The sequence below is a fragment of the Temnothorax curvispinosus genome, unplaced genomic scaffold (assembly GCF_003070985.1).
Source record: "Temnothorax curvispinosus isolate PA1 unplaced genomic scaffold, ASM307098v1 QBEX01010902.1, whole genome shotgun sequence".
NCBI lineage: Eukaryota > Metazoa > Arthropoda > Insecta > Hymenoptera > Formicidae > Temnothorax > Temnothorax curvispinosus.
Window position 1 is genome coordinate 4,011 of NW_020220682.1, and position 24,124 is coordinate 28,134.

Consider the following 24,124-nt stretch of genomic DNA (forward strand, 5'->3'; position numbering starts at 1 on the left):
ACATCTTATCACCAGCGCACGACGCGTGTCGCAATCTTTACATATGGGTTTCCCGGTCCAAGTTTTGGTTCTTGTATTTTCGGCCGACAGGTCGTTCCGTGTGTTTTTCGCGACTATATGACAACGGTGAGAAATTTTGACACGTGATACGGAGAGGCTAGCTACAAACTAATTGGAAACTTCCCGAACAAAAGTTAAGCCACTCCCCGCTAGGATCTAACCGAGATTCATTGTCGTTCTGAGAAAAGTTTCAACATTTAGCTCTTTTCCAGTATCTTAATTTAATCTTTTTCTGTCCAGATTCATTATTGTAAGTATAATGATTCTGAATTATCTTCTCTCGATTATTTCTCTTGCGAACAAAATGGAATTGATTTATTTTAATTATTGGCAAAGTTTATCTCCTTTAGCAGCGATGATGTTTATCAAATAAAATCAACTTAAAATTTAAATGATACGTGAATCATGTTATTTAACCCTCCGAGGCCACACCTTTTTTTTTAATACGCCCCGGCCACACTGGGGTGATCGCCAACCCAGACGGATTTAAAGTCTCATAATTCCAATTATAAGACGTAAAAACATCATGTTCATGAAACATCTTAAAGGTGTTGTTCAAAAATATGTATGGTACAAAACCCGAAATGTGCTCGATGAACAAAAATATTGTAATTTTTGGTCGCGATAAGAAATATACACCGAGGGCATACTGGGGTGGTCACCACTCCTATAATAATTTTCAAATGTTTACCAAACATAACTGACATGGCTTAAAGGCTTTCTACTGCACGGATCTTCGAGACCCAACTAAGGATCCTGGAAGGGACACTGATTATAAAGCTTAGCTTAAAAATATCGGGCCCTGAATTTTTGTTGGGGTAGCCGCCACCCCATGTGGCTTCGAAGGGTTAAATAATGTATTTATATAAATCTGGGAAATGGAAGATTAATTTCTCTCTCTCAATTTTTTTTCAGTTTCTTAATAAAAAGTCTCTTATGTGCTAGATTTAATAAATTAATCGATTAAAAATAAACAGTAGGATAATTTTAGCATTTTTAATAATCGTTGACTGTGCAAGTTGTTAACAAGAATATGAGCAATTATGTTCAGAACAGTACTTGTAACAAAGTTAATTATAACTTATTACTACTTTACCATTTATATCATTGTAATAATGTAAAATTTTAATCAGGCTACCAATCCACTACTATAATTGTGTTTTATATGTCGTTATATCTTGACGAAATGTCTCTTAGTTTCTCGTTATGTTCTACTTAAAATAAAACGCATATTCTGTTGCATGTTTGTGAAACGAGATAGATTCGCGTAAAATGCGCTTGCGCCAGTGCAAGATTTACGCCGAAACACGATGACTCTCTTTCGTGTCGCGTAACGTTCTCGCGCGTCTAAACTTTGGTAGTTCCACTTTCTGTATTTCCCCTTTATTGTGCGGAAATGCGCGACTGTTACAAGCATTACAGTCGGAGCGATACTTCCGCATGACGGAGAAGTGAACCCGCGGTATTCTTTCCGCGGCGAAGTAACTGCAACAACTGCGGCCGGCAACTGTCACGGACAAAGTTGCAGCGCGAGATTCCGCGAATGTGGTTCAAAGGATATGGCACGGATCGTATTAATGCGAACTTTACGTACCGTTACACACACACAAGTAGATCCAATTCGCAACTCCATCATTGTTTTGTGTTCAACAAACATTATTATGAAACAACAACGTGCGCGGTTACCAGTGTTTGTCTTAGATAATTCAAAATCATCTAGATAAAGATAAGATAAAAATTCGTAAATTGTATTTTATAGATGAAATAAAGATGATTTTGCTTTTAATTAATCCAGTTGAGAGATGTGACGATTATCGCGATTTATCTAGATAATTTTTTAGATAACTTGCGTTCATAAAAAACTGATCATAAACATTTATAAAAAGAATGACGCAGATCATAAAAGGGATGTTAAAACAGTACTCACGATTTTGCTGTACTGACATGATTTTTTATATAAGTAAAGATGAATATACTTTGTATTTTTTTCATCTAGATAATTTTATCCAGATACCGGCAAACATTGGCGGCTGCTTTCTTATATCTGTTCTTCAATGCTGACACACGTTTGGATGCAAACTCACGTAACTAATTTGACGTTCTACGCGCGAATGCTCCCAATTATGACAGGCAAATTCGTTCCTTTTTTTTCGCGGCCAAGCAATTTCGTGGAAAAATCGGACAAACTGTTATTTTAAAAAATTATTTTTTCACGATGATGAATAAAATAAAAAGAAAATATCGCCGATAATTTTTGCCGATAATCCTCTCGGCGCGGATGTCGCGAAGTGTCGCGTCGCGAACGCGACGTGACCCTTTAATGACCGCTACTGGAACGGTCGTGTAAATGACGTGTACGTTGCAATCCACTTGTGCAACGCGAACGCACTTGTACATTTTCATGGATATCCATTTTCATCCCCGGCCGTGCCAGATTTCACGCACCAACGAACCAGATGTACGCTCGCGGCCGCGCGGCCGTTTGCGCGCGCGCGCACGTGAACACGTGTCATTACAAAACATATTTCACAACAATATACATATATATGTACCCGTAGACGCGGGAAGTAGGCCGACGCATATGGGACCCGGGCAAGCCAGGTGTAAAATTTATTTCCGTCTGTTGTTGGTTAAATCGACGCGGGAGTAATACGCGCCATTAATCATCGCGTAATGATGCGACATTAAAAGAAATAATTCGCCTCTGTGGATATTAATTAAATGAGCATTGTTTCGCGCAAATTTATTTACCGCCGGATTTTAATGATGATTTACTGTTTGCTCGGAGGACGAATTCTAATTGCAGCAACCGCCACAAACATTAAATCACACTTGTAGAAATTGCTTATGAATTTCATAAAAAAATGTTTATCTCTCGCAATTGCTTAACTTAAGCGCAGAAGTGCGGAAGTGCTTATGTTTTATTCGTACAACTTTAACAAGAGATTTGACTTTATAAAAAAATTATCTTTAACTATATATTATCTACATTGTTAGAAGAACACGATTATTAAGTGCATTAAATTAATTAATTATTTGATTAAAGACAGCTGAGACAGTTAAATATTAAAATAAATAATTTGTTTAATATTTTAATAATCAATTCTGATTAATATTGTAGTAATTTAATACCGTAAATCCTTGCCTCAAAACGTTTTCTTTCAGCAGTATTCGAGATATCTCAATATATCCACGGTAAATATCAATCGCGTTAAGAGCTCAGTGAATTTCAAACGGCATCGCTTATAGTTATTTAATTAATTGGTATAAATGTTGCAAAGTCCATAAAAAAAAGTGTTAGATTTTAAACCCGCTCCGGCGCGCGATATTTTCGCCTGATGACCGCGGAAACCGAGTTCACGCTTCGTTTGCATTTTTCGTTTCGGCCTATTTCTTTGGTGGCGGTAAATCGTAAACGTCGTGTCTCTCCCCGCCGCCCGCCGCCGTTGTTATGAAATCCCAAAAGACGACGCCGGGTCTGTTTCAGCCATCCGGTCGACGTCGTCCCCGTAATAGCGAATACCTCGTTGTGAGATACAATCCCGCACAAGATACGATGTCTCGTTAATGCGTTATCCTCCGTGAGAAATCGGCCGAGCCCTCGGTGTTACGTTTACCTAATAAATGTAAATCACTTTTCGCACATCACTGTTTTTAATCCAATAAATAATTGACACGACGGAAGCGAAAACGAAACATTCTACTGTGATTGATGAGGTCCAATAGAAATTATTATTTTCGATTCTCGTTATTTTATGAATAATTTTATATTTTGTCTTACGAACAACCCTTTTATCATTTAAACAGACTGATTTAAGTTAATTTTAGAAATAATAAAAATATAATTGTAAATATTAAGAGTTATTACAAATCTTAATTAATATTTTAATAAGTTACAATTTCTACGATTTGTACAATAATTTTTAAAGAATATTTATTTATTGTGATATTTTTAATTGGTAATATTTCTTTGCGATATATTTTAATGCATTGTTTCCTTTCGCTTTATCAGTAACAGTAACAATCTTATTAATCGTGAAAATTACAACGTATATTCTAATTTAAAAAATTTTCGTTAGTGAATACGTACAGAAGAAGACATAGAAATATTCCTATTTTTCATTTGAATCGGAAAACAACGATGCGCTGGAATTATCGAGAAAATTTCCAATGTTTCTAATTTTTATTCGCTCGACATCATTTATGAAAATCCGTGCGCTATTCGTGCGACAAAGCAGAATTTATTTATAATTTTAATATGGCTCTATATAACACAACGATCAATAGAGTTATACGTTCAACGTTTGTTAATCCGTTATTATGAATTCAATTGAGCAACAAAGCTATTTTATTCTACATAGTGCCTTACACAAGAAATTGAAAATAGCTGCGCAGTTAATAGAATATTTAGCTGTGTAATTACCTGAAACAGCTGTAATTAATTGCGCGGAAAAGCCAAAATCAACGTTTTACGCACGTTTAAAATTAACGAAAGAGATGAAGCCAATAAATGTTAGAAATGAAAATTATGTGCAAATCTTATGCACACACACACACACATATATACCTATATGTATATAATTGTCGGAGATTTCCATCAGGCATTTTTTTCCAATCAAAATCATTTGGAATATATCATTCATATAATATTAGGCATGTAAATATTATATTTATTATTTTTTAAAATATGAAATAAAATTATCATATTCTTGATATTTCAACAAAATTCGGCAGTGTCGTTTATATAAAAATACATATTATTTTTTAATTTACTAAAATTATAATTAAAAGACGACGCAATAAAATAAAACTCCTTTTTATTCATTTTACTTGTGTCATTATTTAATTTAAAATAATTAAACAAATAATATATTAGAATAGCAATTTTTGAAACACGTTATTGTGCGAGAGAGAGAGAAAGATATAGAAACATTTTTAGCCTTTGACTTAAAAATAATCGATTATTTGTGTTGTAAAATTTGAAATTTTTGTATCGTATAACTTTACCTTTTTCGCCATTGTGATAGTTAGGTCACAAGGACATAAACATTGTTTTCTCAACCATATCTATTGTACCTTTAGCTTCTTGTGGTTGATAACCTTGTTTTTATGAATGTTTATCTTCGCATCTTCATGAGCAACATAAAAGCAAAAGCAAATGGCAGCGGCGTCGTATTACAATATCTCCGCGGAATATCTTGCAATTGTCTGAAGCTTTTCGAGAAGAAATTTAGTTATCTTTATATACAAGTATTCTTAAGAGATTCGTCGATTTTGGAAAATAAATAGGGGAGAGGGGGGCTGGTTGATCGCGGGGCAGGTTGGCCGACTGGCTGTTTAAAAATGATAAAGTGACAGGTGGCGCTCTCTCTACGAAATTAAGTGTGTTAGTGAAAGATAAATACGTGACTGTATTATACGTGACTTCATTTATGCTGCGTCGTTTTGGCAAAATCGCAATTTGTTTTTTTTCGAGAGTGGTGAGTAAATATATACAGTAAAAAACTGTTATGGTTATTGAATGTACTTGTTGTTACAATTAATGGAGAATATACATATTTCAAAGAGCATTCCATAGGCTTTCTAAATCATCATTGTTTTTAAAACTATAACCTCACTTTTGGTATTCGTAAAATGTCAAAATGTTTGCTCGTGGCGTTCGGGGCAGGTTGGCCAAGTCGTAAAATATGATACAGGAAACAGTTTTACGCGCTGTCCTAACGTGAAAGAATAAGCAACGAGTTTCAACCGCATCCACATCGTTGGAAAACTTTGTTAATTAATCTGCCTCTGATACTGATAATGTCGTGTTTTAATGCTCGTGGCACCATATTGCCGAACATGTGCTCTCTCTGACATTTTAAATCAACCTTTTGCTGTTTCATAAAACTGGTTTAAATAAGATGTTAAAATGAATAAATTATATAAAAATTAAAAATTTTATTTAAAGTTTTTTAAACGCGGTCGTATATTCGTCTATATCGTCTATATCACATATTGACGACTTTAAATTTTCATCACTCCTTTATAATTAGTCTTTCAAAAAATCCAGCAGGTATTGTTTTTCGAGTATTAATTTATTTCATTTATTAATGAAAGTTATTTGTTCGAGGTACTACTCGTAAATGATTTGATATACATACGTGAGCAAACCTATTTTAGATTTGAAATTTTATAGCTATTTTTTTATATTATTATTGTCAATTAAATCCATTTTTTTTTGCATCTTTTCAAAACATTACATCTAATAAATCCGAATGTTTTGATAATCCCTTTATTGTTCATAACATTTGCTCAGGAAATTCGCCGCAATTGAGCTTAAACAGATACAGCTGATAAATGTATCTTTGAAAATATGTATCCAAAAAGATATATATATATATATATATATATCTTATAAATCCAAAAATTCAATAGCTTGCTGCGAATCGCCCCGTAAAGCCGGAACGATCTTCTTGTTCATTTCACTTGCTTGTTATACAAGAGATCAAATTACTTTAAGGTATAATCGGTTTTAATGCGTGAACCTTTTTGAAAAACCGAATTTTGCCGTCGGAAAATTTCTGCCGTCGAAAAGCCGGTTCTGCTACCGGACCATACGTTGATGTAGTTCTCTGTGTTGAGTCTGTCGAAGCTGTATATTCGTTCTGCGATACATGCCACTTCTTGTTTATCATGCAGTCGAGCGAACAACCAGCGTTAAGTGGAACGAAGTTTATACTGCAACCTGCAACATGCAGACATTGCAGACCTATCGCATTAAAAAAAGGCGCGTCTGTTCGATATTATGAAACAGCATTGTTTCCACTTTCTTAAATTATCAGCGCAATTACATTTTTTATTGCTCATATTTTTAGGCAAACGAAATAATTGTGAAAATTGTAAAAATTGTGAAAATTGTGAGAGTATGAAGCGTACGCATAATTACCGCTGTGAACCTGGCACCTGACTTTAACGAAAATAAATCTCAATAACAGTAAGTTTGTATTTCGTTTGTACTTGTTTGTATCACTCTTTGTTTATACCTTTGTTTATACCTTAATAGTTTATAAAATGTAAAAGGGTTAAAAAATAGACAGCATCTCCGACTAAAAAATATCCCAATTTGTACTTTAAGGGTTTCGGAAGTATAGCATTTTCAAAATATGTCTAATTATAAGAGGCAATTCGCCATTTTTTGAGATATCTCAAGACGGCCAACGGCACTCGAAAGAGCGTTTGTACCCGTTCGTACCTCCTTTTAAATCGTTTACATCTCAAAGGGGTCAGAAGTACATACTTTTTAAAGTACGTCTAGAAGGTAATTTTGCCATTGTTTGAGTTTGAAAAGCCTGTATTTCCGGCCCCTTTAAAGTACAAACCATTTTGGAAGAGGTACAAATGAGTACAACCAATGCTCTTTCGAATACCATTCACCATGTTAACATATCTCAAAAATTGGCGAAACTTACCTCTTGAACGTATTTCAAAAAGCCTGAAAACCCCCGGTCCTTTTGAGACACAAACAATTTGAAAAGAGATACAAACGGGTACTAACGGAGCTCTTTTGAATGGCGTTGGTCGTTTTCAGAGAGTATCTCAAGAAATGGCAAGGTTGCTTCTTGGAGATATTTTGAAAATGTTGTACTTCCGGAACTCTTAAGATGCGAACGACTAAAAAGGTGATACAAATAGGTAAAAACAATGCTCTTCCGAATGGTCTTATTAAAATTGAAATATCTTTTAGTGTTGGCTATTTTTTAATTTATATTTTATATTTTATAAACTATTGAGGTATAAACAAAACAAAGGGTGATACAAACCGGTACAAATGAAATACAAACTTACTGTTAGAACATTTTTTTTTGTTAAAGTCTGGTGCCAGGTTTACACCGGAAAAATAATTTTCTGTGTGCGAATAAAATAATGAAATATTTTCCGCTAGAGAAAATAGTACTGAGGGAGTAAACGTTATAAACGGTCATCTATTATTTATCATATTTGAACTCATTCTCAACGAGACAATCCATATATACCATTTCTTCAGTTTTATGCACCTTGTCACCTTCTTCCATTTCTTCACAATTTTCTCGGAAAGAGCATAGCTTGTTAAATTGAAACAGAGCTATCTCTTAGAACAGTAACACCGCCGGAAATTAATCATTGTTAATTTTATATAAGTCGCTGTATTATTGATCGCTGGACAATTGAAGGAAAATATTTCCAAGTTTTTTCCTTTTCTTTATCGCTCTTTTTTCTATCTCCTTCTTTACCACTAGTTTTCTTTGTTTCTTTCGCTGCCTTTCTGCCTCTTCGATAACGATAAAAATATTTCTTACTCATGGCCTATCACGACCTAACTCAACGCTTCTTATTCCGAGGATTTTTACGATGCCAGTTCTGCTAAGATTGATGAAACGGCGTACTGTCGGTTCGGAAAAATCGATTTTCGAGAAGGACAAGCTCTCGTCTCCAAAATTCACTCGTCCGTCTCACCTTCACATCCTACCTTTTTTCTCTTTCTCTTCCTAAATCTCTTTCTTCGCACCTTCTATCGTTTTCGAAGAAAACTGCACGCCGCCTATTTTTCCTCACACGAAAGACGAACAAAGGCGAGCGATATGGAAGCAATTAATCAATCATTATACCCGGACAAATTCCATCTCTGCACGATCTAACGGAGAATAGTGCTACGACTGTTTGAGAAATCTCTTGTCAGTTAACGAAAAACGAAATTTTTTTAAAGAATTTTCGAAGCAGTAAGGAATTTTTTTTATGAAAGAAGAGAAAAATGTGAGAGAACACTGTAAATCCAAGTGTGTTATTTCTACACGTTTAAAATGATACATTTGACTGAATCTTGTTTTACATGTTTTAACACGTTGCGTATTAAATTTACACGTTTAATCGTATTAATACATTCAGTCGTGTTAAATGACGTAATTTAAAACGGCAAAAAAATGTGTAAGAAAAGCTTCAGATAAAATAACACACTTGAATTTGCAGTGAAGTGACTAAAAAAATTATTTGCATTTTTTTAATTAATAAAATTATTATTAATCTATCGCAATTGCGATACACGCTTATTTTAGATTTTTTTACCAGATTGACAAACAATTGTTTCGCAATCGCGATAATTTTATTCAGTTTAACTGTTTTTAAATAGATGAATCTTGTAACGCACTTTAGGAAAGTATAATTGATCATTTTTTGATGCTTTGGAACAAACGTAAAAGCACGCGGGAAAACTTCGTTATAATTCACGACAAAATGAGATTCCGCGCGAAGAAAGACGCTTAAATGCGTGCATGGATTTAATCGCGGCGGCTGTGCAATGTAGCGCGGCTTGTGAAATAACGAAACGTGTACGATAAGGGGATATTATACCTACGTCGCGCGCGCGGACGTATTAATTTAAAATTCAATTCCCGCTAACGTGTGTCCTTTTTTGTTGCAGGAGACGAGATCCTCTACCGTGACGAGATAGGCAATTTGTTGATCTACAATGTCAGCTCGGCCGCATCCAAGATCCTGTTGGACTCCAGCAATCCTGTAAGTTTTGTTAAACTTCTGCACGTTGTATGAAAAGCTCTCGCGGGGGACTCCGAGAAAGTTTGCATGAAATCCTTCGCTCGTTCCACCCCGTAATGAGAATCCCAGAATTATCAGTTATTTTACTCAGGGGTTATCACAGCCCCCTTCTCCTCCTTCTGCTCTCCCTTCTCTACGAATAATATTAATATTAATATAAGTTACAAGTAAAACGCAGTGACGGCACAGAGCATTAAATTAAGATTTATATTAAATTAATGTTGAAGCGTAAACAAGACTGCAGATATCAATTCGGCATTAATTAAACGAAGAAAACAATATATACAATGTTAATTATACGCGTATCAATATACCATTAGCATTAATAATGTAAAATGTGAAATGTGTCACTGTGTTATCGGTGATAATTAATTATTGTAAAATGTGTACTCTGGGTACGAGCCGATGTCCCATGGAAAGTGTGCGTAAATATTTTCGCGAATACGCGCGCGTTAACGTATGCGCGATTATTGTCGCATTAAATAGTCGTGCGCGCGATTAAATAGAAATCACGGTATGAATAGTCGCTATATAGTCGGTACGAATTAATTGTCGGGGGGACTCGCCATCGCGCGCGCCCCGGTGCGCGCGTCACTTCCGAAATCGCGGATAACGATCACCGAAATACCCCGTGCGCAACGAAAGCAAAAGCACCATATCTCACATATGCGTGTCCCCTATTTCCCGCCTCCCTCTCTCCAACTCCCTCCCCCCGGTTTTCTTTCCCGCCTCTAATTCATATTCGTGCGTGATCAATTAAATCGTCCGCCGGGCTGGCCGCGAGCGAGCGTGTATATATACGGACATACGAAAAAGCGGAAGCCGCGCGTGCGGATCGAATGCGAAAGCAGCGAAACGGCCGTAATCGGAAAGAGGGGCCGAAATATTATTTCACGACGCGGTGCAGGGGAACGAGAGGCGTAATGTAACGCACACGCCGAGCATTGCATTGCGCCCACTCGTTATACTCCCCCACGACACGCCGCGCCGTCGAAGAGATCCCTGGAACGGTAATTGCTTGTTATCTTTCACGTTCTGACGCGTGCAATCTATCGTCAACGATTCTCATTCGTACGCGCGGTAGATATCCATAGCCGGCTAACCGTTGGAAAATGATTCATTACGACATCTGTAATGCGATGCCTATCTCCGCGAAATTTAACATTGTGAGATGTCTCCGTCGGAGGAAAGTCCAAGTCCGTATTTACGGAATGTATCGTTACGCAAGACTATTTGTCATACACTCTTGATATATTATTACTTCAATTTACCAAAAATGTTTGTTACTGAAAATTTTTGGCATCGTTATTAAATATTTTTTTAACGATTTGAAAATTAAAGGACATATCGGCAGATCAAAGAAATCGTCGAATACTTACTCATTAAACTATCATATGTGTCGAAATTTATATTACTTTAACACAAAACAGTATTATTTTAACTTCATTGATTTAGTTAAATTAACGACATATTGAGTAGGAGCAGTGGTGATTTAGAAATGGTTAAAAATGACTCAAATTGAGTCTAATTTAACACTACAATTATAACAGTGCTCCTTAATAAAAACGTTGTCAAGTGTAGCGATTATATTTAATACTTCTTTTTCTGACAAAAAGAGTACCTGTTTGATTTCATACGTTCTTCTCTACTTTTACAAATGGCGGCGGAACAAGATCCCTATTTCTTAAAATAAAATCTCATCCCTCTCGTCGGGGATGTCGCAATCAGCAAGCGCGGGGAGGTAAGCTGATTCTTTCAATTAAGCAAGTCGAGAAAGGGGGAGGGGGGAAGCGCTAAAGAGAAATTGCAACGGCTAACCGGTGCGACGCTCCAAAACTTTATTTTTACCGTCGAACTTGCGCTCTTTCTTACCTTTCTTGAGTTAAATGAAGTCTTCCGCATTTGCTGCTTTGCTCGAAATCTTACGGGAGTGTTTCGAACGCAGTCCGAGTCCGTGCAGTGTCGACGGAGAACAGTCTTATCGAGGCGTTCTCCTTGTTAGTCTGAAAGCTATTAGGGAGTTTATGACCCGTGTACCTTCACTCGCGTGTGTGTGTGTGTGTATATATATATACATATATTGAGGGCAGTCTTTGAGTGAGTACATTTGGACAATTGCATTCGGCCTACTCACTGCTTCGATGCGAATGCATTCCAAGTGAATTATATATATAGGGGATTTACCGATGCAATTATCCAATGCACTCGCTCAAAGACCGCCTTTGAGAATCTAGAAATTTTCTCTTACTAACAATAAGTAGAATATTAAAAATACTCAGGCAAACTACAGAAATTAGCTTTTTACGTCAAAGTAAAAAAAATTATATTAACGTACGTTTATATTTCCTGTATCGTCTTTTCAATATCTATTTTCGATATCAATGTTCAAAAAATAACAACGAAAAAACGATTTTACTTGCATGCATTAAGGACCTTTTTCAGTGAGAAAATACGAATTCTGAATATTGGGTAGTAGTGCGTATAAAGTTGCATTTTATTTCACGTCCCGTATAAAAATTTTACATGTTTAAGAGTAACAAGTTTATTAGGTATGTGTCAAGCTGTCCCAGCAGAATACTTTAATATTAGTTTGGAAAGTTGCTAATAGAATAATAACTTTTACCACGTAACATGATAAAACTGTCAGCGTCACTTTGTCTCTGCGTCAATATTATATCCGATTTTCTTTTTTTTTATTTTCAAAAATTTATTGAAAAACGTACATAAAAATCAGTAAAGATACTAGTTAGAACAGTCAAAATAAGAATTTATTTTAGTGGTTTATTATAACAGTTTATTACATAAAATATTTTATTGAAAAGGTTTTAACGAAAGTTTAACCAAAACAATTTATTAAATAAATTCTTTTTATTGTATAGATATATGCTGTTATTTTTTTCTAAATTAAATTAATAATGTTTTGAATTGAAATGAAAAGGGCATGAAATGACCGGGCAACAGTTCTAGCGTGTTCATTCTTTTATTTAATGTTCTGGAAAACATATTATTATTTAATATTAACAATTATTACAGAATTTTAATTAATTAAAAAGAAGCTGAATAGAAAAAAAAATTTCTTACTGTTTATATATAACGTGAACACGAGCAGTTAACTTATTTTCTGAATATACAGTAATTCTAGAGACTTAAAGCTCGAATTTCAATACAATACATGCAAATTAATCTGAGTAACAGCAGGGCCAAAACGCATAAAAACGTGACCCATATATCATACGAATTTTGTCGTATTAAAGTAATAATTGCAGTTGTCGGCCGCCAGTTACCGTATTATGATTGCGACAGACTATCGCTAACAATAAGTGGAACGATCGCCAGTCCGATCGTCCACCGACCAACTCGAAACGATTGTCTCTCGTTCGAACGCGCGACTTCGCTTAACGACGGTCATCCCATCAGTCGAGAGGCCATCGTATAGCTTATTCAACAACCCCGACGATCCGTGTCGCGCACGTGATCGTAATTTACTCGTCGCGATTTCGACAAATCGTTCCGGGTCGTCGCGGCAGCACAAAGCCATGCACTTTCGACGCGGCGCGGTCGTCGCGTCGTGTCGTCTCGCATTTGCAGTCCATTCCGGCTTCATTCCGACTAACGACTCGTTTTACAAGCATAATAAGCGATAAGCTCGGTCTGCGATTTGCCGTCCGCGTCGGGCAGCGAGCGCGACCTCGCGTTCGCCGACGCCGATTACCGGCGCGGCCTGACACGCGAGCGCGCGAGACTTTTGTACTCATGCGTGGTTTCGTTATACTCCTTATTACTGGAACTAGTTAATGCACCGTTTTTTTATCGCGCGACGTTGGCCTGTAAAGATAGCGGCTAAACTCCTGTATTGTACTTTTAACAAGCGACGATCGCGTTCACTTTATAATGCTTAACTACATCGGCGAGGCAGGCGAGGCTGCATCTGTTTGCACGATCTGAATTTAACATTAAACACAAATCGCGTAATTTGCAGGATTATACTAGTAAATGTATCTTAACTCTTTTTAATTTAAACGTTTAGATATGTTTAATTAGTCTAGGTATTGAATAAGTTAATACTTAACACCCAAATATACATGCTCATCCTTGGCCTTTGAATCTAATTATAGCTTTGTTTATAACAAACGATTTATATTTTTTTAAATTTTAATTAATCCTGTTGAATCATCTAATAACATTATACTTATTCCTATGTCCACTGTGCTTTTACTATTTTTGTTTGTTGCGCGTTTTGCATTTTAACATAAAACTATGTAATTATATTGCAATCTGACATTTGTTTATAAACGATTTAAAATATTTTGCGCTTTCAGGATTTACTGTCGAGCTTCGACCACCATTTATCCGCCGACAGGAAGTATTTGTTACTCGCTCTCAATTACCAGAAGGTAAGTAATGCTTTAAAAATTTTTGATGAAGTAAAAAATAATGGAAAGCGCGCGCACGCGCGCGCGTTTATTATCGTTACGTTAAATGCCAACGTGAAAAGAAATGTTGCACGATAAAAACGGACGTTAATTAATCATGAAATATTACTTAATTAAAATTACTGCAAATCTTTGATGGCGTGATAATTACTATGCTCTGACGACGCGGCTTTTCTTGAAAACATATGCATGCAAATGAGGATTACAGCAGCGCAATGTAATTGTCCCCAACTCAATCTTACGAATAGGCAATGTCTGACTTTGCATGTCTGATGCCCAGGGTAATAAACTCTCAACGATAGACTGTGAACTTTAATATTAACGTTAACGAAGGAGCGCTTTTTCGTAGTAATAACGACTCTCCCTTTGCAAGTAAATTGCAAGTTAATTGATCTCTCGGTTCAACAAGTGCCTGAAATTCACATTGTCCGCGATTACTTCCTTTCTTTCGACATTTCGAAACTGTATTCCGAAAATTTCTTACGCGCCACTTAACCTACTGTTAAGAAATAAGTCACTTAAAGTTGACAGTTTTACGCATTTGAATGAGAAATATTAAAGAGTAGATATTCAGATAATAATGGCCTAATATTCTGATTAAAAATAATATATAATATATATTATTGCATTATAATTAAGAACTCGAATGTCAATGCTAATTTCATAATGATCCAAATCTAAAGCGTACACTAGCTGTTAAATATTAAAAGATAAAATTTAAACCAATACCTTAATTGAGTTAAATAAACTTTTTGTTATTTGTAACTATATCATATGTGCCAAAATTATTATTTCAACACAAAACAGCATTCAATTAAATTAACAACATATTGAATAGGAGCAGTAGGAGCAGTGGCAACCTATAGGAACGATCAACAATGACTCAAATTGAGTATAATTTGACACTGCGAATTTAACAGTGTATTCTGTAAAATATAAAATTTAAAAATATGAGTTGATTTATGCTGTGCAAGAATAATCCAACCTCTTTTTTATGTTATAAACGCGAATAGTTTTCAAGAGCGCGAATATATAACCACATAGTGAGACAATCACGGGAGCAAGGTAGACTATCCAGAAGTTAATCGTATTGCCGAACGGAATGACTGCGATAAATATTTCGTTCTCCCTTTCTCGTTTCTCCCCCTCCTCCGTTCTTCGTCACTCGGCGAACCGCGCGCGTTCGTCAGGTGGTCTGACTGGTACGTCGGTAGGGAACTACCGCTTAAACTTCCAAAGACTAGTAATTATAAGGACCTGGAGCCGAGATCTCTGGAAACCGTGCGTCCACATTCCGAACGGATGCATTCGGATAAGCTGAATTTCGAATGAATTAAGGGCAGACTACCGCGCTGTAGTCAAAGTAGTGCGAAGTTTGTTTAATCCGACAGTACGCAGAATTCGTTTCGAGCATTAAAGGAACAAACATACAAACATATATTCCACTTGCAACGCTTAAGTAAAATCTTTCTTATCTTTCAATGTTGCGTACACATTTGAATACGTAATAATTATTTTGAAAAAAAATGGAGAATTTATATCTTTATTACAGAATATCAGCAAACTTACGATCAGTATTCTCGTCGCAGTAGATTTAAAAACTCTGCCAAATACCTCTCTGATAAAGTTTATAATATACGTTATGTTAATCCTATGACATTAAAACGGTCTGCATCGCGTGTCTGCGTTGCTTTCCCGGAGACTAAGCTGCTAATTTGTTGTCACCGACGGTTGCGTAGAATTTATTATCCGTTTTTCAGGGATTTGCCTTAAAATCTACGCGTCCCACAGTGACCTAGCAATTTACTTTGGTATTCAGGTCGCATGTTTAAAATCTGCGTGTTTCGCGCGAGAATCGCGGTTATGTGATTAAAATGCGCAGGGAATTTATTTTATAGAGAACACAATCTCGCTTTTTTATGACAAATAACGTTAATCTCTACTCGTTCTTCTTCCTCGTTACGTAAAATAGCTCGAAATCTTTTACTTACGAGCCTCTTTTTAAAACGTTGCTTTAAACGTTATATTAACCGTGTACGTCTCTCGGCTGCTGCAATAACGTCGCGATCAACGTATAAAAAATGGGGAGAGAGCACTGAAATACAAACTAAAATTCACGCGTAAGCAACGTTATCCGCGGGCGAAATGTGCACATTTTAATTTTCGTCCACTCGCCCGGCTAACTCCACCGCGCGTTGGATTAGCGTTGTTTCGACCGCGCGTTCAACGCGGCGCGGCCAAGTTAATTCGACGCACCAAGAAAAAGAAATAGAGACGGACGTTTAAACCGCGGCGCAAGTATTATCGTAAACTAAACACCGTATAGTATCCGACGCAACCGCGTCACGCGGGATTCTACGATTGTACGCAATGATCCATATGTTTCTCTATATTCCTTGTCCTCCCGTCGTTTCTCCGCTCGGACCACGGGAACCACCGCTGCGCCCTGAACACCACCGCCCATAACCGGCCAACAACCGTCTGCCATACACGCCGGTCCAATTGCATACATTACCTAGCTACCATATCTCCCTTTCGCCCTCGCCGTGCCGCGCTGGTCCTTTCATCCGCTCCTTTGTATGCGCCGACGCGCGACGTGCACGCGTATGCGTGTACGTAGCCTCGCTCAGATCTCCGTGCATCCTACGCCAACGGTCCACGGCAGCCGCTGTTACCGGCGCACGCGAAATCCTGAATTATGTCCCGGACGGACCATCTGGATCTCCTAAGAGGGACTGCTACGCGCCTATTCGCTAGTGCGAGCGCGAGTTGGCGGTAATCGCCCCCCGAGAAATCGCCCGGTTTACCCTGTTACCGATCCACCTCTCGGTGTTGCCGGAGCCTGGCGGATTAGACACGTGTACGGTGAATTAGGATGAGACCTTTCATGGCTATTAACTTGATAGAGAGGTAGAATGGAGAAGAAAATGTCGCAAATCACTGGTACCTAATTATTTTCACAGAGTGAATATATAATTACATGAAATACAAGTTACGTCCATTTCTACCAATGCAGATTTATTTTAATCTCGCGGTTTAACTTACTTTTTAACTTTCTTTTTCTAATTCTTAGAAGTAGAAAGATATGAAAAGTAAGTAAACTGATATTAAAATTAATCTGCATTGGTAGAAATGGACATTATGTGTTTTATATTTTGAAGATAAGAGATATTGAAGGAAAATTTAGGTCAGAAATTAACGCATCTATCCACACTGTTAATCACACGATCTCTCTCTCTCTCTCTCTCTCTCTCTCTCTCTCTCTCTCTCTCTCTCTCTCTCTCTCTCTCGGCGCACGGTACGTATTTTATCACCGAAGCGAATTTAAAAAACAAAATACATAATTGTTTATCGCGTTTTAACGGACGATAATTTCATAATAATTTATGACAACTGAGTAATAAATTTATAATAATTGAGCAATTTTGGTTTATTGAAATTTATCAAATTTAGCGATATTACGATGATTGATACGTGTGAACTAATTAAATTGGATACTCTTTGCGTAATTATGTAAACTGTCTCTCATACAAAATTCCCAATGAAATTCGAAATGTGGAAATATACTTGGAAATATATATAGCCGCCGCGGCCCGTATATCGATTAAAATTAAACTTGCCGCGGTATCTAAATAGAGGACGAAAAGCGGGCACAATTGCGATTTTTTTAATTTGAAGTAATTAAGTTTTTCGTCTACCGATATCTTTCTTCGTTAAAAATTTTCATTTTATGAATTTTTCTCCAGCGCAGCGCCGCCATTCCGGATATTAGGAGAGCGGCATCTGGCGCACAGGCTATATCTCTAATACCTCGTGAAATTATGCACTATTAATGTCGCAGAGTTTCCCCCGCGATCTTCTGTCGACTCCATTTTTATAAATTAGACGCATTACACCTTACATGCAGGCGGATGTAGCGTATTATTTTAGGGAAACCACGGCACGTAGTCTCAAGTAACGCAGATATAAGGTTACCCTGGTTCGCTCGCTTTTTCGTCTCTTTGTTAAAATAAAAGAATGCAACCGTATTAACGTTTACAAACTTTCTTTTATCCTTAAAATTCGCAAGCTCGAATAACTTGAATGGACTTTTATACAAAATGCACTCGGTATAATTTTTATTATCTACATAAAACAATTCTTGTAAAATTTTATGGTTAATATAGAGCAGGAATTCTAAGGTACAAGTTTCAGAATATAATTGCTTTTGATACGTTTTTAAAGATATTTTTTTTAATTTAAAATGATTGTCAAGAAGCATTCAAATAAATAAATTAGTTGGTTTTACCGTAGCGGCCGTACGTGCCGATGATATATTAGGAACAATTTATTTTCGACGTTGATTGGCGCCACAGTCCCTTTTACCACTATCCCTCTTCGGCTCGGCCACTGGTTAAAAGTATATCGCAATTGGTTACTGTCTGTGCGAAATTAAATGTGGATCCTTTTAAATTAGAGAGAGGAAATTATATCCGCCGTCGACCGCGCCACTCCACATTTCATGCTCCACCAACGTATCCAATTAATTTTTTTAAAACCGCGCGCACGCACCATTATCGTACGCCGATACCACCGATATACCACCGCCGACATCCAGGCCGATCCCGCATGTCTCTACGTCTCTTGCGTCAACTTCATAACGTCAAACGCCAGCGGCCATAATCCCACCACGGTCCACGGTGTATTGACCATTAATTAAACGACGTTTCTGCCGAATCTGCCGGATTTATACCGTCCATGATCGAGAGGGGATTATCAGCGATAGCCTCAGATGATTCTCCTCGATCGCGCGTCCCATGTGCGCGGAATATGCTGTTTCGATTGTTCAATATTCGATCCGCACGCAAAATAGGGGGATACGGTGGGATTATCTTATATCACGTTGGCGAAAGGAACTCCTGCGACGCATGTTGTATCGCAAAAACTGTAAGTTTTATTTATTAATAATGTTTAATTAAGTAAAATGTTAATTACAAGTTTAACATAATTAGTCGAAATTAATTTTTTCTAACTTTAATTTCGGCAAAGATTACAAAATGAGCTTTATTATTTTAAAACTATATAAAGGGAAAAAGCTACAGTAACTTCTTTTTTTCCCCAACATAAAACGCACTCTGTAAATGCAGAAATAATGTATTTCTTTTGTTAAAAAATAAGTATTTTTTAATGAAAAGCTCGTACAAGGATTGCGACATTTCTTCTTGTTATTTCCTTTATCGCGCGGAAAATATTCTGAAAAGGATATTCGCGACGTGAAAGAATATGTTATGACACTTTATCTTTAAGATAACGATACCAGGTGCATCTGCGAACTTCATATACGACCGCATAAAGAACCTTACATAGTCCCCCAACCGTCGATGACGCAAAAGGAATATTACGAAAACAGCTTGATGTTTCTTGTACCATTAGGGCAACCCTTAGTTGAGTACCAGAGAGCATATATTACAGCTTGTATATATATTACGTGCGCGCTTTTTGCATCATTAGTGTTTCAACAGGATAATAATCGTTAGTACGAAAAACATTTTTTCTGTTTCGTCCTTTCTGACAAAAACATATTGGTAGGAATTTTTTTGAAAGTGAGGAATTATTTGCAATAAAAATAATGGTTGCATTTAACACCGTTAATTATATACGTGCTATTTTCTTTGATATTTTTATACAAACAATGATAATATGAAGAAAAAGTATAAATTTATTGGAGAGCAGAGGATAAGTTATATAATTTTTTACATACATATATATATATATGTATATATACATAGATATAATATATTTTTTTTTCCAATATTAAAATTAAATTAATATCTACAATAGGGATAACATCTGATAGCATGTTAGACTGATTCTATATTTTTAAAGCAGACTTTTAGTATTTTACGTATTTGTCATAAACTTATTTGATGATTTCTTTATTTAATCTTTGTATTGTATAATATTCGTATATATAATTATTATATAAAATTACATTTTTATGACTATTTTATAATTTTTTTTTGTTTAATTAATACAAGTTTTTAAAGCATAATAATATGGTTATTATGTAACACAAAACGCGGAATAATATACTTTCCTCCGCCTGCATTTCCGAGAAGAGTAAGCTCTCATTGAGCTTACTCCCCGAGAGTTCTCTTTTTATCATCCATTTTTCTTTGTTTTGCGTTTTGCAACTCTTTCGTACTCTTGTATATGTACCCCTGAAAAATAGATGGAAAAGTACCAACAAATCAACAACTAAGAGACGGACAACATTCTTTTTTATTTTCTGCAGCGCGTTTTCCAACGTGCTTGAGATTTCTTTCATAACGGATAAGTCCATCGATAACATCAAACATAACATTAACGGGAATAGGAGCTGTATAGTGTTTCATTTCCAGAGAGACAAATACATTTCCAGATAGATATGAGTTTATCCTCGCGATCGTGAGACTGCTCCAATTGTAATCTGTTTGTTATTTCTGACGGTACATTTACCAAAATAAAAAATGAATACGTTTTATATATCGCGAGTGATTAAAATACCATATATTGGTAAATTTGTATCACAAGCATTAACATTTGCAAGATACTTACTTTTAAAATAGAATTTTGCTTTAAGCAATGAAAGAATTACGAATTGAAAAAAGATAGATAATTTAATATAATAAAATTTAATATGCTCTCAATAATTTACTTTAATTTAATATAATTTAATATGCTCTCAGAATATGTGTGTGTGTGTGTGTGTGTGTGTGTGTGTGTGCTCCCTCATACATCTGTTCCTAAACGACAACGTTTAACAACGTTGAATTCTTCTCAATTCAACATTAAGAAAAATATCCCGTCTACTACGTCGAACGATTAGAATTATGAATTACTCAAATTTCAACGTCGCGACGCTCTTGGCCGACGCCCAAGGAACGCGGTCTCTCTTTCTCTCTCTCTCTCTCTCTCTCTCTCTCTCTCTCTCTCTCTCTCTCTCTCTCTCTCTTTCTCTCTCTCTCTCTCTCCGCGATCGAATTTTTCTTCCGCCAACTCTCGTTCGCCTCGACGAAGTCTCCTCCGAAGTTCCTCGACTACTTGCTCCGGCTCTAATCCGGGATTTATACCGCGCTTTCTGGCTAATTCAGAATTTATGCCGGCGATACTTAGACATAGTTACCGACGACGTTAGTGTGCTGTAATTCCGGCGCGTCCGATCGAGCGCATTGTCGCATTCTTGCGATATTAAGTCATGTCCATTGGCGTCCCAACCTCGGTATATCCTCCTCGATTGTGTTCCTTAATTTCTTCCTAGATTTGTTTTAATCTCACTAGGACTAATTAAGACGAAAATTGTTATTCCCAGAGAATCCCGTTTCATTTCTTCACTGCGTGTACACTATTCATTTTTATATACAAAAGCTGAGGTATCTTTGACGGAGTATTTCAATTTTCATGACGACGTTATTACTTTATAAACGTAAATTTTTCTTTTTTAGTTATAGCGTTAGTTTGTTATTAAAATCGGTTTATGTAACTTTAGTTTTGAACAAGAAGGAGCAGGGGCAGGGAGCGCACGATTAATATATCGCGTATATATTATGTACGTGCATTACCTATATCCAGAGTGCAGATATACATATATCCTTCGTTTGATAGAGTTTAGATACTCTGCATATCTGGACTAAAGTGTCCATTATATGCCTCGGGGCTTTGATACTTCGCTCGACAGAGGAAATTCCTGTTCTCAAAGAAATTCATAATTCACGTGCACTTCTCGTGATGCGAAAGGCAAGACCTTTGGCAAAACTCTTCACTGGCTACTAAAGATTCATTCAAGAGTTCAAGACAGGCTTATTAAGCCGTTTCGCGTCGCGGTCGGGAGCATGAAAAATTCGTCGCGCAACACACAAGAGTTGCAAGTACTTCTTTAAAAAGAACAGGTCTCTCGCCGAATCGGGAGCAATTGAAGCATTTATCACGAAGTAAATATGTTATTGAAGCGGTTTACCTCTGTAATACAGTTGTATAAAATCGCATCTGGCAAGCGCGGATATAAAATTTCGTGTACCGTGTACAAAATAAATACAAATGAGAGATAAAATTATGGCAGAATTAATTAAAATCGTTTTAATGTAATTCGATAACAATGCAGTTATATGACCATATATGTTGTACCATTGAATGTACAAATGCAAAAATGCTGGTAACAATAATTTATTCTGGATAGGAATACAGATTGAGGGCGATGCGCACACCGGTCGCGCGTACCTCAGACGTCGGGCACTTGTCAACTTATAAATGATCGTTCATATTGTTTATGCGCTTCGGATTACGAACATTTCTAGGATATACACTCCACGTTCAATTTTATAATATATAATGCAATAAGATACGATAAGTAAAACCGTTAATAACCGGGCGACTCAGAGCGATCGATATATTTATTCGGCGGTTGTTAGAGCGACATTGAACATTCGCCGCGGTCTCGGATACCGCGGTTCGGCGATTTATTCCCACCTGTTTGACAATACACACACGCTACTTACGTGATCGGGCCGTGCGGCATCAGCCGTTACAAGAATCTATACAATGTATATTACGAACGAATTAATCCACAAATGAAAAAATATGCGAAATGCGAAACGTTATATATATTTTTTACAGAATTAATTTTTTAATATCTTCATAGCCCCTTTCTTTAGATCTTTTTCTAAAAATAAACCGCCTTTTATTTTATTCGTTTGAAATTTGATGATCGAAATTATCTGGAGAGCGGTATTCTGTATAAACGAGAGAAAATATATCCGCGCGAGACATCTACATAATTCGCGAATAGTCCGCTGATTAAGTGATACGAATCAAGTTTGAGCGGAATAATGCGCGAAAATGTTGCAGGGCAGATTACGCGAGCGAGTTTGTAGATCCCGGCATAATCGCGCCTTCATTTATATCCCAATCGTAGCGAATGATCGGATGCCGAAGCTCTTTCTGTCAAGGCGCAGACGGTCCATCACTGCCGCCGCCGGATGACCGATAATGGACTCTCGCTACTGCGACGTGGCTGGCCCGCGCCGCGGGAAACTACTGCCAGTAGTAGCGCGGGCGCGAGCGGTACGAATTGGGAACCGCGCGTGTTGAACGCAGCACAGCTGCCGGGAATTTTATTACTAATTCATACCACCACTCGCCTCACACAGACGCGTAGCTTGCGATACCTTTGATTCTATCGACGCCGATCGTCTGACGCTATCGGCCATCGCTGGTAAGCCGCTAAACACCGCGGGAAATCTGTCGTAGTGGTTTTAATTGCGCCCATCGGCCATTTACTTGGATTACCGACTACACCTTGCGGCATTCGTTATATTACACGTATTGTCGTACATTCGTACAAAGATACATACATATCGGTATTTTACGATGTTATGGCCACTGCAATTTATTATTCGAAACATGTGCTTTACGAACGTGATGTTTTTTTATTTATTTTATTTTATTAAACATTATTTTTTATGTAATGAATTAGACAGTATCGGTCTAATCATACAATTGCGTAAAAATATTCTTTAATTCCTTAAATTAAAAATAATAAATATAAGCTTAAATAAAAGCCTAGATTATCGATAATAGGAATAAATTTAATGAACGCTTCCGATAAAACGTGAAATTCTCGCAACTTGTCAATTAAACCTCAAAAATCAAAAGCGTTATGGTTTCAAAACTAACTATTTTTATACAATATCACCAACAATTTTTTATTTTTCTAAAATTCAGGCCAACGTGAAGGTAAATATCAGTCAGGAAAAAATTCAGTTTTTGAAGTGATTTGGGTTTGTTTAAAAAAAAAATAGCTGACAGCCGCGGGCTGTTTTGATATCCGCAATAGGTATATTTTCAAAGGCCCGGGATTTGATCGAACTTTATTCGATGGATAATCCGGCTCGCGCGTAACGCTCGAGATCTCACCGGGAAATAAAATCATGTTGGGAACCGTAAAGAACTCCGACGTACGCGACAGCGCCACGTGCTCGTGATTTCGATAAATGACGGGGACTGCGTGCAAGTAGTTACGTACACGTGTTCCACGTGATCGTAAC

General features: G+C 36.8%; 1 protein-coding gene across 1 annotated transcript in view; it reads left to right on the forward strand.

Annotated features, from left to right (window-relative positions):
• Positions 1 to 9,486: 9,486 nt before the first annotated feature.
• LOC112460861 (venom dipeptidyl peptidase 4-like) overlaps positions 9,487 to 24,124 on the forward strand; it is a gene marked incomplete at its 5' end in the record, with an annotated part of 119,244 nt that continues 104,606 nt past the window's right edge. The window contains 2 exons of the mRNA XM_025025770.1: positions 9,487 to 9,591; positions 13,950 to 14,024. Coding sequence (XP_024881538.1) covers positions 9,487 to 9,591; positions 13,950 to 14,024 — 180 coding nt within the window. The remainder of the gene's footprint in view (positions 9,592 to 13,949; positions 14,025 to 24,124) is intronic.